This window comes from Phaenicophaeus curvirostris, chromosome 6, assembly GCF_032191515.1.
Source record: "Phaenicophaeus curvirostris isolate KB17595 chromosome 6, BPBGC_Pcur_1.0, whole genome shotgun sequence".
In the NCBI taxonomy this organism is placed as follows: Eukaryota; Metazoa; Chordata; class Aves; order Cuculiformes; family Cuculidae; genus Phaenicophaeus; species Phaenicophaeus curvirostris.
The window spans coordinates 8,215,569-8,233,978 of NC_091397.1; the positions used below are offsets into that span (position 1 = coordinate 8,215,569).

Below are 18,410 nucleotides of genomic sequence, written 5' to 3' on the forward strand. Positions count from 1 at the left end.
GCTGCTGATCTCACTGGCTTTGAAAATCCTTCCCTTGTGTGGCTCCAATTAACCTTGTACCACTCCAGCCTGTCTCCCTGCTCTCCAGGCATGTTGGTGCTTTCCATCTCTGCCAGTTTTGGTCCATTTCTTTTCTGGCTCTTTGACCTCACTTACCTTCATCTCCTTTCTCTCTCGGCCCTCCTAGTACTTCACTGTGTCCCTGCCTCTTCTATGTGCTTTTGTTTTCCTTTTTTTCACTACTCCCTCTGGGTCCATGTCTTCCCCTAAAAAGCCTTTTCCTCCAGGCTACTTTCTTTTTTCCCCTCCAAATCTGGTATCCTGTAAAGCCATTGTTGCCTACTGTTCCCAGTACTTGAGTATCAGCGTTTCCTTTTCCCCACAAAAAGACTTAATTCAACCACTTGTGGAAGACTGAATTATTCTTGCAGTGCTCAGAAGACTAATTTTTCAATGCTTCTCTTAGTCCAGCCTAGAAAGCTGACTTCTTTATTTAAGGATTTGGGATTGGTTTGGGTTTTTTGAATCATAGTAAGCTCTGCAGGATTGTTTTTTTCAATAATCTGTGTGATGCAAGAGAGAAACATGTGTCTCTATGTTCCAGGCTTACTCACTATCCAATTCTGTATTTCTTTCAAATTTGCTCTGAAATGCTACTAGCACAAATAATGACGTAAGAAAGTGAACAGATTGGCATACTAGTTCCACAGCATATAATACTCCTCACTTTTCAGCAGCCCTGGCCTCACTTATCTTGATACAATTGTATGCTCCCCCTAGCACACACATTAGATCAGGATGAGTGATCAAGTATATCCTCAGGGACTGCTGAATTGGTTCATTTGACATAGGGAAGAGAATTTCTCTTCTGTTTTGGTTTGGTTGGGTTTTCAGATGACACCAGACAGCAGATGTATAGATTGTGTAAGCCTGAGGCCATTAGAGATTCACGAGCTGGATGTTTTTATCTTGGCTAACAATAGTAATAGGAGTGAAAATGGTTTATCTTTGTTTCTGTAGTGCCTGGAGTTACTACTACAAAAAAATAGAGGGAAGATATTAATAAATATTTTCATTTTAAGAGCAGATATTAATCTGTGATCTTCTGGAGTGATATGAGAGGATAATAAGGAAATTCTGAAATTCCTTTAAAATTAATTGGAAAAGGAAAATATAATATTTTAAATAATAAAAACTGTACTTGAGCTATATAAAATTTATTTTTGTTAAAAAGTTTTCACTAATAAGCTGCTTATAACTATCACCAGATGAAAACTAGAAATATACGTAGCTCTGTCTGCAAAAAACTTATTTAGATGACAAGTTCAAAATTTAAGAAAACTTAAATTGCTTAGTCAGAACAGAAGAGTGGAACATGAATAACAGTGCTTGAATTCCCTGATGGAAAGAAGTAATATTTAAAAAAATAATCCAAGAGAAATATTGTTTCTTTGCCAGTGTTTTTCTGAGAAGGCTTGTCCAAAAAGAAATATTTTATATATAGTTTTAAAGGCAGTAGGTCTTGGGTTTGACCTGCTTTTGATAGTGTTGCATTAGTAGTACTGAAATGTGGAGATGCTGTTTATTTATACAACATGGAAAAACCAAGTGTCATTTTTATCAGGATGCTTTAAAAATGTTGGTAAAACATAATTATGTTGCTGCTGCAGGGTAAATAACCTAAGCTAACACACTGTATTTTGATAGAAATGTCACTGGTTAGGAATCAAACCTCCTTGCAAACTGCTGGATATTGAATTAAATATACAACTAAGAGATACTTGGCAACATTGTTTTGAAATGCCTTGATTTTTATCATGGGATCTGTTTGCAGAATTTAAGGAAATGATATTTCTTACACAAAATATGATTGTTTAAAGACAAGAAACTTATGTTTGTACTTATGAAATGTTTTGCTTCTTTAAACATATTTCATGAAGTAAGTTGCTTTGTTCTCCTCAAATCTTGCCATAGGCTGAAAAGGTTTTATCTTGTAATGAAGCTCTCGTTACTGATGTGGTGTTTGTTTATTGCCATTTTACTATCATGTCTCGATGATCCTTGTGTTTCTTTTTTTTTTTTTGATGCTGCCCTATTTTCCATGCCCTGTTGGTTTGGCAGTGTCTGGTCGTATAACCAGCTCATTATAGAGGGCTCTGGGCTCGAAGTCATGCACAGGTAAAGAACAAATTATCCATGGAATTGCAGTTGGAGAATAGAGGACTTCCAGTGCTGAGCTGTGACTCAGGAGTGCTGGGTTGCATCCATCCCTGAGAGGTGGACAGGACTACCATAATATATGCTTGCAGGGGACAAACTACATCCTGAGATAACTTGTGCACAGACAGACTGAAGTGCTCTCCAGAGTCCCTAATGAAATCATCTGGGTTTCTTATGACTCAGAAAAATCCACCTGTTTTCAATAATGGCATTGACAGACTGGTTCTGGTGAATCTTATTGCAGGGGGTTATTCGAGATACTACGCCTCCAGCTGCCTGTGCAGCCCTTCTGTGCAAGGTCACTCTCACTAGAGCAGAGCTACAGAAATGCATATTGCAGTTCCCAACTGGTGCAAACCATCTTCCTTCACCCACCACAATCCCAAGACCATGATACGACTTTTCTTCTGCTGTCCCTGGTCTGTCATGGACTAGAGAGCTGGAATCAGGACGACCTTTAAATAGCTGTGATTATTTATTTCAGGGCAAATGAATCACAGCCCAAAGCTGCGTGATCAGGATTTTTTGGTGGATGAGGACCATTTGGCTGGTTGTTTGTCACTGAGCTTTTAAGTGTTTGACATAGCAATTTTATGTTCCCTTAATATAATTTTTCCATCAATTGTGTACACACATACATGCACAATACGTGCATGCATGAATAGACAAATGCAATTATGTGAAATCTTGATTCTTACGAATTAAAACCACAAACTGAATGTATTTGGAACTGAACTTGTCCTTAGTGGCTCTTTCAGTTTTGAACTCAGCTGTGAGACAGAATGTTTTCTTTTTTCTGTACTGTCTTTGAGACTTTTCAATTCAGACATTTAATCGTCAGTGTTTTTTCTGCCTGGTGGTTTTGTCTTGCCTTTCTTTGATTATTCCTTTGTGTCCTAGTTTCCCTTAGAAGTTAAAAATGTATTATATCTTCTAATTTGATTTTTCTGTTCCTTTGTTTTTTTCAATGCTAGTTGTGAACAATTCCAAATGGTCATAAAGTCACTGTTAATGCAGTTCAAGATGGAATTTAGCTGAGCTAACTGCAGAGATACTTGGAAGTGTGTAGTCAGTTTTTGTGTGAAACATAGCTTGTGAGGGGTCCAAGTGGCTTCTGGAAAATTACCTCAGTTGTGATGTATATTGCTATGACTTAGAAGCCAGACCTTTGCTTCAGAGCATTGTGTACTCATCACGAGTTTTAATTAAATGTCAGGATCTCAGTTGTGAAGATCAAAATGATTCCTTCTTTCAAGTTCCATCAGGAAGGAGGCAGTGTTTGTTTTTGTTTTCTTTCTTGATGAGATAAGGTTCCCTTTTCATCTAAATGTTAAGACTTTTCATCCCTGACTTTGAAGACACAAATAAAAAGCAACTGATGAAAATATTCAGATGTAAAGAGATTTTTTTATCAGGCAAAAATGTTGAAATCATAGACAGGGCACTTTAGAATATTGTATGGAGGATCTACTGAGGTGTTATATTTTCTCAACAGCTCAAACTTTAAGTAAGAACCATGTTTAGAAACATGCCAGCCCATCAAATCCTGTTGCTAAAGTGTAATCAAGTTTGTCAGCCCTTTAGCAGCAAGCCTCTCAATGGGAATAGGCAAACTCTGGTTTATACTCTGTTTCCCTTAAGAGGATGCCCGGTAATCCCAAAATCTGGCAAAGTTAGAGGTCAAAGAGGAAGACGACTTCAGGGAGGAGAAGAGGGGACAGGGATTCTGCCACTTTCCTTTAAACCTAAGCATCTGTTGCTATGGAAACCTGGAGCCTGATGCTGGAGCAACAGGAATCGTCACCCTCTGTCCCGACACAGCCGTGCTGGAAGCGGCTGGACACCCGCTGCCGTCTCCCCCGGCGCCAGCCCCGGCACATCCCGGTTTTCCCCTCCGGGCGCGTTAATTAGCGGCCGCGGTTTTCCGAGCCGAGTGAGCGCGGCCGCGCAAGAGCCGCGCAAAGGCGGCGCAAGGGCGGCGGCGGCGGGCGGTCCCCGGGCGCGGTCCTGGGTCCGGGTCCGGGTCCAGCCCCGATCCCAGCCCCGATCCCGGCTGCTCCCGGAGCCAGGATCGCGCTGTTTATCCCGGGCCGGTGGTGCCGGGAGCCACTTCGAGCGGATTTCCACTGAGGGGCGCTGAAGCACGTTTTAATGCAGCAAAAAAAGAATTAATACAAAAACATAGTAAGGGATACAATTTATCGGGTTCTTTTAAAAAGAGACAACAACCTCCACAAAACCTGCAATTCCCCCTCTCCGCCCACGGTCCCCTCCCCAGCCGTGGGGAGAAGGGGGACGGGGTGGAGGGGACGGGGTGGAGGGGACGGGGACCGGGAACTTGCCCGCTTGCCGGGGCAGAGCCGGGGCCGCGGGGGCGGCTGCGCCCTCCCTTTCCATCCCCTTGCCCGGGGCTGAGCTCCGGGCACACCGGCTTCCCGCACGCCCCTACCCCGCAGCTGCTCGTCCCGCCTCCCTCCTCGCCTTTCCCCTCCTCACTTCTCTTTCTCTCTCACGGCTGGTGTTCAGTGGTCTGTTGCTCCTTTTTTTTGTGTGTGTGTGTGTTGAAGTTGTTTCCCCGGAGGAAAAAAAAAAAAATATAATTGCATAGAAAGAAAAGAAGGTGCCAAAAAGGACATGATTGTAGAAGAGCCCTCCCTCCCTAGAAGAGCAACGTGCTTTGAATGAGACTTCCCAGCCTCTTCCACTCCGTCTCACACACTCTGTCGCTCTGCCTCTCGCTTGTGCTCACTGTTGGTATGCGACCTCGGAGCCGACTGCTCCGCCACCTCTGCCTGGGGAGCCGCTGACAGCAGCGATTGAGCCAGCCCCCCTTCCATTTTTTTTTTTTAATTTTTTTTATTTTTTTTTTCCCTTCTGCTTTTGCAAACACACACGCACACCCCCAAAGCACATTTAATGCTGATCCACTCAGGCGCCATTATCAGGGGTACGGCTTCGGGGAGTGTTTTTAGTTTTTTTTTTTTCTTCCCCCTCTTTTTTAATTTTTTTTTTTTTTCTTTCCCAACACTGGATGGTGCAGCGTTCCCAGGGCCTGTGGTGTTACGGCTGGACTGCGTTTTATTATTTGTTTATTTATCTTCTCTCCTCTCTCCCCCTCATCGCTCCCCCCTCCCTGCTCTTTCGATCCCCCCCCTCCCCTCGCTTCTCTCCGAGGACCGGAGAGCAGGAGCCCTCACTCTCCCTCCTACTGATGCGGGACTGAGCCTCGCCCGTGTGTAGCATGCTGTAGCCAAAAAAGAAGAGAGGAGGAGGGAAAAAAAAAAAAGAGAGAGAGGGAGAAGCGTCTCTCTTTCCCTCCCTCCCTCCCTCTCGTTTCCCCCGGATTGACTTCATGGCTTCGCTGTACCAGCGGTTCAGCGGGAAGATCAACACCTCCCGCTCTTTCCCGGTCCCCCCCGAAGCGAGTCACCTCCTGGGAGCCCAGAGCAGCGAGGAGGACGGCGCCGCCGGCAAGACCTCGCGTCCATTGCAACAGGAAGGCGGCCGGCCCCGCTTCCAGTACCAGCCGCGAAGTGACTGCGAGGAGGAAGATGTAAGCGCCGCTGCCGTTCGCGTTGGGTTTGCTTTGGGGTGTCCCCCTCCCTCCTTCCTCCCCCGTCCTGGCCGACGGCGATTTCTTGCGGTTTGTTCGCTCTTCCGAGCGGGTCTTTGCGCTCCTCTTTTCCCCCGACGTGCCGGGGACGGGACGGGGCTGAGCCCGAGCCGAGCCGAGCCCCGCGCTGCCCCCACACCTTTCCCCATTATCTTGCGCGGCTGCGGAGCGGGGCGGCGGGGGCAGCGCGTTTGGAACGGCAAGTGCGAGCTCCGGCCGCCTTCCTCCAAGCGGGGCCACAAGTCTTCCTCTCCTCCCCTTTCCCCCCCTCCTTTTTTTTTTTTTTTTAACTGTTATTCCATGTTTTACGCTTTAACACTCCCCCAGGGCAGAAGTCTTCACCTTGCTTTCCCGTCAGTGTCCCCCCAGCCTGGCTGGCGGGGGTGGGTGGGGGGAATAGAAACTTATTAACCCTTCAGCAGCCGTTTCTGAGGCTTTCTCTCATCCCTCCCCGCCTCCCCCGGACAAGCCCCCGGGGTGGAAGGTGCTAACTTCGTCCGCGCACCTTCCGCTCCCGCGCTGACTCCGGGAGTACCGACTTCAAAAGGTTCATCTGCATATCGCCCTAGTAACGAGTGACTCATCCAGGCCGCCGGTTCGCTGCTGTGGCTGATGGAGTTAAAGTAGCTTGTGTCGGTCGCGCCTAGTTCTTAAGCGGGGGGTGAGCGGGGAAGAGGAGGTTTAGAAAGCGGAGAGATGAAGGAGGGCTGGTGTGGCTCCCCATCGATGCTGTAGCATGGGTGGTGTTAGCTTTGGAGAGGGATTTGAGGGTGTTTTGCCTCCGTGGAAGCACACAGAAGGGGAAGCAAATGGCTGCAGTTGGCAGTAATGTTTGTGCCAGTTTAATACTTCTTGCACAAGTGGGACGCGTTAGCTTTGCGGCAGGTATCAGCTCGGGCTCTGGGAGCTTTCCCAGGAAAGGCACCACTTCAAGCCGAGACAGTAGGTCTGCCTCGCTCAGAGGAGAGAGTTTTGTTTACAGGGAAACTTCCCTGGGTTGTCTTTTAATTCCCCGTTCTTTTTCTCGTCCCTTCATAAAGACTTTCGCGGTTGGTAGAGCAAGTGCACTTTTGCAAGCGATGAGGCAAATCGGCCTAAACGTCCCCGAAGTGATGCTGATAGCCCCCCAGGGACCAGCGGTGGCAGAACCCTGGATTAACTCTTCCCTGTGACTCACTCACTGTCAACGATCTTGGCACTGCTGCTCCTTGGCCCTGGCCAACTGCGAGAGGAGACCCTACACGGTGCTTGGGTGCCCGTGGCCCTTCCCGTGGGCTGGGCTCTAGGTGTCGCTGCGAGCCAGTGGAGTACCGCCGGTGGCACTGGGCTCAGGCACATTTTCCTCATTATTTGACTGTTTTAATTTCGCTTTCTTGGATTTGGTGACAGCAGATGTCTGGAGCCGCTTCTCTGATCACCAGAAGCGCTGAGCCTGGAAGCGGAGGATGCAGTTTAGCATGTGCAAGTGATTTGTGCTGACAAGCTCTGAAATAATATTAATAAGAATAATATTAAACTACTAAAAAGAGGAGGGTTTTTTCTGTTTTTTTTCTTTTTTTTTTTTTTTTGCTTTTCTTCCCTCTGTGTGGTTGGAGGGCATTTTTGTGCAGTGCCATCTGTAGAGGGAAAGGGTGCCTGTCTAGCTGTCTCCCACAATGAACTGCAAAAAGCATGGCCAGAAACAGGGATTTGGAGTGACTGCTGAACGCACGTGGGCACCTCGTGTGAATTATTTCTGAAGGGGGCAACGTGTCTGAGAAAGTTCAGTGGTCAGGGTCGGGCAGTTCAAAGGTGCTCCCCTCCAAGAGAGACTGAGCAGGCTCGGCTTGAGGTCAGAAGAATGAAGCCATGACGAAACCAGTGGAAATGGCTTTTAAAGGGTGTTTTGCAGGAAGAAGGGGGCTTGCCTGGGGGGAGGGGTTGGAGGCTGAGGACGGACACGGGCACGAGGGGTGGGGGGGCGGCTGGAATCGGAGGAACTGCCCGTGGTGCTGAATCCGAGCGGGGAGGGGACCAGCGGAGCTGTCCGTGGTGCTGAACCCGAGAGGGGAGGGGACTGGAGGAGCTGTCCGCCGTGCTGAACCCAAGCGGGGACGGGGGCAGAGGGGGCGCTGGCAGAGCTGTCCGCTGTACCCACCCCACCCCCAGCCCCAGCCCCACCTCCGTCCCGGGTCGGGGTGAGGAGCAGTCTGCGATGCTAACCCCCCTAGGACAGGCTCTGAAGTGAGCTGCCGGTGGCCTCTTGGCCATGGCGAGATCACAGTGGATAGTGGAAGTTTTACTCCCATCCCTGGCGGTATGAACTCCCCAAGGCAAAGGGAGAAGCAAGGCAGCCTGCAGGCAAAGACTATAGGAGGAGTGCAAAGAGCATGAACTGTTTGTGCAGAGTGCCAGAAGCGTGTTGTGCTGCTTATCGTGGATTAAGGCTTAATGAGACAGCAGTAGAAACCACTTTCTAAGGTGATGAGGCTTCCAATTTCTGTTTTATAAAAAAACTGTAGTAGGATATTTACATTGCCTTTCATCCTGCAACATCGGTATAGTAAAAAAAGCCAGAGCTTAAAAATATAAAAGCAAAGTTTTGTTGCCTGGCCACACTTGGAAATACCAAAACAAACCTGAGAATCAGACTGCTCCATTCCTAACTTTGTCACGTGATTAGTAATCAGGAGTGAACTGAGATTTTTTTTTTTTGGTAGTTTACTGATGATGACTTTCCCTATCGAACCGTGTGTGCTGCATTCAGTACTGGATGCTTAGCCACTGGTACAGACCTCAATGCAATACATAACAGAGGGAAAGACACGATCTTGCTTTTGAAGGTCACAGTATCATTAGTAAGCATTTTGTTCACTAGAAATACTCCTGGTGGAAATATTCTAGGTGAAACCTATATGAAGTTAAATAGGAAGCAGTAACTTTGTCGTCAACAAAATTTAAAACAAAGACAGTCATGATTTCATATGACTGCGCATTTAACAGCTATTGTTGAGAGAGACTTGAGAACATTGGTTTTGTAATATAGACGTATAAAAAAATGGAAGTCGTAACATTCTTCAGTACTTTAACAAGTTTTTACAATGTTTCAAATCAGGGTACTTATGAGAGAATATATATATATAGTAGATCAAGCTTGTGAACAGAACTAGGGTGAACCAACAAATTTTTTAATGTTAAATACTAGCTTGAATAGACAATCATGTTATTTATGGGACAGATAATGAGGAAACCAGCTTCTGTAAAAATAACTCCAGAAAACCACTCCTCCATTGTCTCAGTATTGCTACAGAAGTTAGTTATTGCAATGGCTGTAAGCAAAATTCTGATGCCTTTTTTTTCTAATAGGGTTATCTTTTCACTACATTAATTTAGATATGATGAAATATCTGTGAAGACTCTTAGTAAAATCTAGTTTGGTGGTATAGCAGATTATGAAGAATTTGGTAACATAATTCTCCTTTTTAGATTGATGAGGTTAATGCTTTTCTTATTGTACTGTGGAAGGGATTTTCTCCTAGATGTTGACATGAGATTTTTTTCCCCATAAAATAGACCTTCTTCATTTTTTGCCAAGCTTTTTCTTGTTTGGCGTCACAATGATTAATGACTTTAATTTTTGCAGGCAACTGCCAGGAGGTGCTGAGTAAGATGTATCATGCTGATTGTGTATAACCCTGCTCCTTTTAATTACTGGGATGATAACAATGCATTAATCAAGTGCATAAGAAATTCAGCACTTTTCTGTAACACAAAATATTGATCTATTTTATAAGACACTGACTATAAAATGATGATCACAGAAGTCCTTTTAAAATTAAATTTTGTATGATGAGTTATGTGTTAAAAATATTGAATCCTCCATGGAAACATCATAAACTTTTCTATATAAAGAGTCATACACTGCATTCTTATAGGTTCATTTCTGAGTGAGAACTCCTATTGGCTTTAGTGGGAGACTCAACCATATAGAAACAGCTAGTCTCAAAGTACAAAAGCTTTCATTACTGTGAATATTCTTTCCATAACCAAATTCTTAATATTTCTTTCTTCCCTGCATTTGTTTAAAGCTATATTTAGCCAGTACTTTACTGGTTTTGCAACTTGTTATTCAGACTGATATTTTCAGAAGTTTTTTCATTCAGATATAAGTAGCAATCACTTTGAAATGCTTCAGTAAACTGTGTTTCCTGCTTGAAAAAAATAAAGATTAAGTAAATCGAATATCATTTGTTAATGGAGTGAGTATGAGAAAGTGAGAATCAAAGCATTAGTGTAAAAAAATGTAATTTGGTATGTCAGACTTGCTGTTGCATGTAATTGAAAGTGTTAATTTTCAGTTCATTTTTTGTCTAATAGGAAGAGGTATTACTTCTTAGAAGTGTGTGTCAAGGGCTGACTTTCAGAAATGCTGAGGTCTGAGCTGCAGACAACAGGCATTTCAGAAGTGGTGTGATCTTTTTCCAGAGAGATAAGTAATTTGATTGTATAGAAGGGTTTGTAGGACCACAGGAATCATAACATTAGTGAAAAATATAGTAATTTGAATTGCAACCAGAAGTTGCTCTGCAGATCTGCACTGCTGTGCTTATAGACAAAAACTACTGTTTAAGACCATAAGAATCTCCTCTTCTGTCTCTTCTTGTTGAGTTCTTGCATACTAAACTCAGTTATCCTACAGCTATTAAGATGTCAAGAGCTGGGACTAGTTTTTCAGTGGAAATAGTTAAGCCCTGCTGGCATTCTGTAATCTCACCTTTTGAAGTTAGTAAGAATTGCTGCTTACTTCCTTCAAAAGAAATAGTTACAAAACTTATAAACATCATAGGTTTCATTTGCATGGTAGCTCATCGTATATTTTGTGATTACTGAGTAATGGACTCCCTGATCTGGGGGTGATGTATTTTTCATACTTTGCTTTATATCTATATTAGAATTAAATCACTTTATGATATTTACTGTCAGTTTAGTGTCAGCCTCTGTTTCTGCAATCTTTACTAGCCATGATGATGCATGCACAAAAAAAATCTGCCAGAGAGAATGTATTTTTAAGTGTTCAGGAGTAAGTGTGTGATGAGGCTGAATCAGGTCTCTAGTAGTACGGAACTGTGCAATAAGTTGGGATAGCTCATGTAGAGTACTCAGTTCACATTATTTCTCCTGAGCTTACCAGCTAGTAGCTTAAGTGCAGAAAGAAGATGCTGAGCCCAGGTTCTGAGTAGCCTGTGTTGTTTTCCAGGGGGCTTTCAAAGACATAGGAGGTGGGAAAGCAATCTGTGAGTATGTGCTGCTCTCCATTCCTATGTATATTTTGTTTCAAAAAAGACCAGGAAGAAGACAGTTCTTAGATTGTCCATCACAGTTTTGAAAATGCTCTTTGGGAGTCTGAAGATTTTGTCCTTTGAAATAAAATAATAATAATAATAATAATAAAAAAACAAACTAAAAACCCCCGAACATTAATTTGGGTTACTATAGTTATGCTTGTGATGGTCCAACAAAATCTCCCCTTAAAGTTCATTAACCACAAGTTGATTTTACTGGGATTTTTGCCTCATGTGCTGAATGGTTCCCAGCATGTTTTCGTGCTGTACCAGCATTTTCATCCTGTGACCAAGGGGTGGCAGCGTGTCTTGATTACACAGTTCCTATGGAGCGCTTGGCATCTTATTGCTTTTATAGTAAAACACAGATGAGCCGTTTGTTTACATACTTGTACCTCTACACGTGAGGATTATTTTTTATTCCTTATTACTTTCTCTAGGTTTGATTGACTTGATGACAATTTGTTAACTCTCTTTTTCACCGTCAGGGAGAAATATTTGTTCTCAAAGCTCATCAAGAAACGTTTCAACAACAGTTTTAAATAGTCCCATATTCAAGCATAGGGGAAGGAAGGAAGAAACAAATCTCTCTTCAAAGGGTATGTTTTTCTCTTTTCTCCCAAAGGAAAACAAAACGCAGCCTTTCCCCAAAAGCCTCCTGTACTCATACTGGGTTGTGACACAGTGTAAATCTTCAAAAGTGCACAGAGATAATTTAGGTTTGTACATTCAGGAATTTTTTAAAAATTATTTGTGGTAAAATCCAAAAATACATATTGGAATCTAATTCCTAGTTAGGTGCATAAATGCTAATTTGGCATCAGGTTCTTATTCACTTATGCGCCTTTGAAAATTTTATCTGTATTCATTAAATTGCAGGTATTTGGTAATGATGAGATTCAGTGTGGGTGAGTTAACTCAGTAAACACATACTTTGAGTCTGTGCATTATGAAGAGATCTAGTGTGCTGTAGTCTGTACTGCCAATATGCAACTAAATATGAGAGTAACGTGTAGACATTGGGGACACGCAGGTTTTTGCAGCACAGAACAGTGTAGGAACAGAGGGGGAGTGTAGTGCTACAATCCACTAAGATGTTTTGAAGCATAAGGGTTATATGGGTTTTGTATAGTGGAAACATGAGCCCTTCAGAAGTTTTCCACCTGTAGGATATTTGGGGACATTTGTTTCCCACATTCGGCTAGAGTTTTAGTTATCTCTCAGCTTTTAAGCACTTTAATTTAGAGATCTTTCATACTTTGTTTTGTTAAAATAGCACTCAAAATTCTTACCAAAGATTTCAGCAAAGATTAGCATAGTTTTTAAGCCTCAGGGAACTTGTAATGTGGAACAAGGGAGAGAAGGAGAGATGGGTCTGATACTCATCCACATTACAAGCAATAAGTTTAGAGAAGGTTAATGGAGTGTGTGAGGTAATGTGGAAAAGGCCGATACTGTGAATCTCTGCTGATGAAATCTTAACAGGTTTCCATTGAGCATATTTTTAATTGCTTATCACTTGTATGGTGTAAATTATTTTCTTCTAAGCAAGGTGCTTGTTAGTTCAGCTCTGCTGTAATGTAGATTATTCCAGGAGTTTCTGTCTCTGTGCCCTTTAAAACTGCATTTAATGTTATTATCTACACTTTGCAGGTGGAAAATTGGAGGCTGAGTTGACACATTGTCTCAGACACAGTGCATCTCAGCTTTGTGGCAGTGACAGTTTGCTGTGGCTCAGCCCTGTGAGCTATTCTGCTTTGTGGTCTTGGGCTGTGGGGGGTTAAGGAACAAAAATTATTCCTGTTACCACTAAGGATGTTCTTAAGAGATGTAAAACTAGTTGTGAAGTCGTACACATTTAAGTTTGTGCTGTATCTAGCACTTATTAGTAACAGTTTTCATGTGAAATGTCTGATGTTTTCCTCTAGCTCTTCAAAGGTTTGGAGCTAGCTTTGAGAGAAGAGAGATTTAGAACATCCAAAAGGAAGGATAGAAGTATCTTAATACTTCAATTATATAATATATTTGGGGGGTTGTGTTTGAGGTTGGTTTTTGGTTTTTTTTTCCGAATTTTTCCATTCTCTATTTGTCAATAGCATCTGCTCCAGCATTTGAAATAGATTTCATTCTAGGCAGACCTCAAAAGCAAATGCAAATTTATCCCCAGGCTTTCTATCTTGGATACACAGAGCTACATGAAATGGAAAAGCAGCAGTGGAAAGTGCTTGGTAACCTCAGCTCTAGTTATAGCACAGTCATTAATTTTAAAGTGTTTATGATGAATGCATGTATGTGCTCCTTATTTTCCATTTAAACAAGTTCCAACTCCCTATAAAGCTGTGGTATTTTGGTCAGACGAAAAACTAAACCTATGGAGGCTGAGCTCACAGATGTTACTGCAGTCTCCAGGCTGTAGATCTGAAGACAACTGGTAAGCAAATCCAGCAGCAGGTTTACACAGGATCCCTGTTCTGCTGCTTTCCTTCCATTTTGCCAGAGGCAGAATAACATCCAGCATCTGGGTGGCAGCAGGAGGCCTGTTACTGCCTGTTGTTCTTCCTCAAGTGTGTAAGCAGTGGTTAGCGGAGACCAATCATTTAGAGTTTGTGTCTGTGAAGATGAACTTGAGTGTCCTTCAGTGGTGGACACAAAGATGGACCAAAAACCACTTGTATCTATAAGAACAGCCTTTGGCAAAAGGAAAAGTATGAGCTGCTGGCAGTAGCAAACCAGATATTTGTGCTTGTCACAGGGTCACAGGAAAGCAATCTGGTGGCAGCTGCTGCTCGCAGGTGGCTCTGGGGCAGATGGCTCTTTGCACTTGCTACCAAGACGCCCAAGTTTCTTAAGAGCAATAGAGGCTGCAAGCACAGCTTAGCTCTTCCTCTCTCTGTTTCCCCAGCCCTACCTCAACCCTTCATCTTCATGGGAATGAAACTCAATTTTGTTTGTGCTGCCGGGAAGTCATGAGTCAGTTCTTCCTCCCTTTCTAACAGGTGGCTGCTGCCAGTATTATCTCTTGTCTTCCCCGGTGCCTAAAGATGGATTTCCCAGCAAAAACCTTAGATGGCTCCTATCCAGCCACTTCACAGTGACCTGCCCTCTGGCATTGCAAAATGCAAGTTTGAGCTGCTGCCTGTCTCTCCTGCTCTCTCTCAGGACAGACAGGTCAGGTTATCTCATATTCTGGAGGAACAAGATGGGCCTTAAGCAGAGAGAAAAGAGGATGTTTGGATCTGCTTTAAATAGTTCTTGACCTCTTGCATAAGAGACTGATTGTCCCAAGATAAGTTTATTGCATTCACAGCTCTGAGATTTGCACAGATTGCTCATGGGTTTATGTTTCATGTGACTTTAGAATCCTATCTTTATTTGTCATTTATTCCTAAATCCCTCCTCATGTTTCTGGATAATCTATATTAAATGTGGTTTGTATTTGGTTTGATTTTTTTCCCTGTTTCATTTGTGTGCCAGAAAGGAAAGGTAATATTTAAAGGACCAAATATCTATTACATTGTTGATAAGGAAGCTGTATAAAGCAACAACGATGTTCCCATAGGGATATAAATGGTTTATAGTGAACCAAAGATTTCCACTTCAACTAGTCTTTCTGCTAGCCGTACTGAATGTAAGCACTTATTGATACAGTTCCTCGGTCTGTTCTATATTAACTTTTTAAAATTATTATTAATTTGGATGTTTGTAACCCCAGAGACATGAGGAGGCACATGGAGAAAACACTAAAGGTATTATAGTGCTTCACAATGGTGTCTCTAATAAACTGAGTGCAGCTTCTAATAAAGTGTTGAAGTAGATTCTTTGTTCTATTGTGAACTGCAGCACAAAACAACACTTGTCAAACCACATTCAGTGATTCATTGCAAACAAGAATAATTAATCAAGACTGACACAGCCAAGGCTTAGGATCATAGTAACCTGATCTATTGTACTTACCTTGCTTATGCTTTCTGTGTTTGAGTTCTCTGTGCTTGGAAGAGGCTTCTTCAAGGAGAGGGCAGTTGTTACTGATTTCTGGGCACCTTCTGTTTAAGGTGGCATGGATCTGTGGTAGCTCCTGGGAATGACCATTAGGGAAGTCCTACCGTTCCCAGGTCTGCCACTGGCCTGCTGAATGACCTTCAGCTAGTTACTTTTCTGTGCAGGGCAGGACCTGTTGGATACTCTGAAGAAATCAAGGCCATGACTTCATTTGTGGCTTTGCTGTGGTGGTGGAAAATTAAATAATTTCTGCTTTTGGCTTAAAGCTTTGGGCTAAAAATTACCCATAGAAACATGAGATTATTAATAATTAGCAGTGCAGTCATTATTTCTGACAGTGGCAACATTTGTGGCAGCATTGCTAATAACCAAAACAGACCTGATTGTGTTTGTTTATGGTGGGTGAAAGGTCTCTCTCATTATAATGTTTCACAAGCAGTGCCAAGAGCTGATAATCACTATAATGCTCACTTTTCTTTTAGCTAAGAAAAGCTAATAAGCATCTGTAGTTTTGAAAATGTCAGATTGAGCCAAAGTGCATGCAATTAGATAAGGATAATGTAGCAGATAATAAGAAGATACATGATGCTGGATGAACAGTTATTAGACTATTGTGCTTTGGCTGCTGAAGTGCTATGTGTCATATAAAAGAAAGTTGGTTGAGGGGAAACATGCCACAAGTTGTCAGAGATGGAAAAGGAAGCTAATGTGGTAAAGTGACAAGGTTAGTCCTGAGGGACTACGAGCATGCATGTCAGGCTCTTGATAGATGGAAGGGTGGTCTAGGTTAGAAGTCATGTACTTGGGAAGGTGGGAAAGGCCACTGAGAAAAAGAAAGGAAGTCTATGTGGAAAGGAAGATGAGCAGAACGGAATAATTTGTGGTTGCTGTCCCTAAGGTTACTCTTTTTCCTGTTTTCAAAGATTCTCTCTCTTGTGTGTGTGAAGCCTGGGCTATTCTAGCTGCTTTAGTCGGTTGAAACCTTTCTGACACAACTTCCTTGCCCAAAAGGAGATACAGCCCTGCTGCAGTGATTAAGAGGCTGGATGTGAATTTTCAAGCAGTGTTCTCAGTTTTATTTGTCACTGGAGAGAAGAATGAGGCAGACTCCAAAAACAAGAGAAAACAGCAAGAGGTAAAACCAGACCGTGGAAGGCAAGAAAAAAGAAGAAATCTCTCATGTACAGAACTGGATGCCAGCTCTGATACTGAAAGCCAAGGAATTTTGCCTCTAAAATCTTTTTTTACTCTAAGGCAAAATATTTCTTGTGGCTGAGACAGAATGGTCCACAACTGCCTTTTTCTCCTATTTAGCCTAATCCAGGAACTAGGAGGGCAGATTATCCCTAATCTAGAAGAAGAGGATTTTTTTGTCTCAGTTATTCTTGAAATATCTTTCCCATCCATATCCTACCTCTGTTGAATGGTTCTGATGACCCCATAGGGGCGAGGTTGGAAGCCGTTTCTCCCATACTTAACGATAGCTTTTTTTTAATTTTGTGATAACTTTTGCCAATGTTTTTTCTCTTTAGAATGCACCAAGTACTTAAACTCTGTATAAAATAAATGACAGAAAAGCTGAGTATGTATTATTCTCATCGTCTCTTCTTTTGTAATGTCTTTAGAAAGATATTCTACAAATATTTAATTAGTGACCAATTCTGTCATTGTGAGTTACAAATTTAAGTTATATATTGGTACTTAAAAAACATTGTCCCTTTCCATTTAAATTTACACCAGATTATATCCCTTTTTGGTGTAACTTCAGTGTAGATTAACACTATTTGTGTTACAGGGTTGTGCAGAAGCATGTGTTTGATATATGTGTTTGGAGAGGTCTCAAGGAGACTGTCTCCTTATAGCCTCAGCCCTTCAGTTACAGCTGGGAGCTGAGTTTCCCACACTATCACCGTGCAGTGCAGTCTGCAGTCTTGCATTGCATGACATGATTGCAATCATGTGGATTTTCAGGCTGAGTCTTCATTTTTCCTGACCCTTCACCATTACGTGCAACTGCTCAGCTAGGAGATTTATAACTGAAAAGCACATTTTCTATACCCGTTTCTTCTTCTGTTCAGTCATTCCAGGTGACTAGGTCCAGGTCTATTGATATGGGTTTACAAGAATGGAGTTCATGGGAGCTTACAGAAAGCATTGCTGAAACATTCACTGTCTGTGAGCATTTAAACTCAGAGTGGGTTGTCATTATCTTCCTATGACTGTTCAGGAAAGGACACTTAGCACATTCACAGGATGAAAATTCAGAGAATGCATAAACATGGCTAAAAGGATTACTTCTGTGGTTGGTTTTTGTTTGTGTTATTTTGACACTTCAGTCAATATCAAAGAGTATGCTCCTCAATAAGCTGTTCTTTTCCAGCATTGGGCCAGCTTCATATTAGGGGTGAGAGAGAAGAGAGGAAATCATCTGTCTTCTCTCAGGCTGGGTCATGAGAGAACTCTGTCATGCTCTCACAGAAACATGGATGCTTGCAGCATCTGTGCAGCTAGTGGATCTCTCCTTTTTGCACGAGCTAGGAAGCTCATGGCACTAGAGAGAGAAAGTAAATCTTAAAGCCAGTTTAATCCCACCATGTAAATCTGCATGTGAAATTCCTCAAATTACAACCATGTTCCTTCACTGTTTCTTCCTGTCTGTGCTAAGCTAAAACTGTTTTGGAAGCACACATTTGGCTGATAGCACAATGCTATTCGGCTGGAAAGACAGGTGAGAATGCCATAGTCAGCTTTCTAACTGTGCAATTTAGTATAAAATGTAGGGAGCGGCAGTGTGAATCAGAGGATTGAATTTGCTCTGAAAGTTCCATAAAAAGCTCCTCTTTTGCTAAAGACAGATTGTGCCAGTCCAACCTGAAAAACTGTAATTTAATTTGAAAGCACTGTTCTGCATTCCTTTTGCCTGGTCTCGATTGGTGATGAGCCATAACATTTCTCTGTGGTCCACTGGAGTTCAATAGATGAGAATTTCCTGACTTCATAAAATGATTAAAAGCACTCCAAATGTACATTATAAGCAACGCTTCTGTGACACAACTCAATCAGCAGGCTTCAGGTGCTTTTATGAAAGGTTTGGTGAGCATGGTTTGAATGGCAGATTACTGAGATAGATATTAATTGAGGGGAAGACTAATAAAATGCAAGGCTTTATGCTTGAAGTAACTTAAAGAACAAATGATGGTACATGTGTGCGGCAGAGGTTTTTCTGGTTTGCCACAATGCCATGTAGTTTAATTGCA

General features: G+C 42.6%; 1 protein-coding gene across 3 annotated transcripts in view; it reads left to right on the plus strand.

Moving 5' to 3' along the window:
* DPP6 (dipeptidyl peptidase like 6) overlaps nucleotides 1-18,410 on the plus strand; it is a 568,651-nt gene that overhangs the window by 143,822 nt on the left and 406,419 nt on the right. Inside the window, exon 1 of one of the 3 annotated variants that reach the window (XM_069859299.1) lies at nucleotides 5,505-5,773. The exons of the other annotated variants lie outside the window; for them this stretch is intronic. Within the exon in view, the coding sequence (XP_069715400.1) occupies nucleotides 5,573-5,773 (201 nt within the window). The 5' untranslated portion in view covers nucleotides 5,505-5,572. Of the gene's footprint in view, nucleotides 1-5,504; nucleotides 5,774-18,410 lie in introns of those variants that run through there. 3 annotated transcript variants of the gene reach the window in all.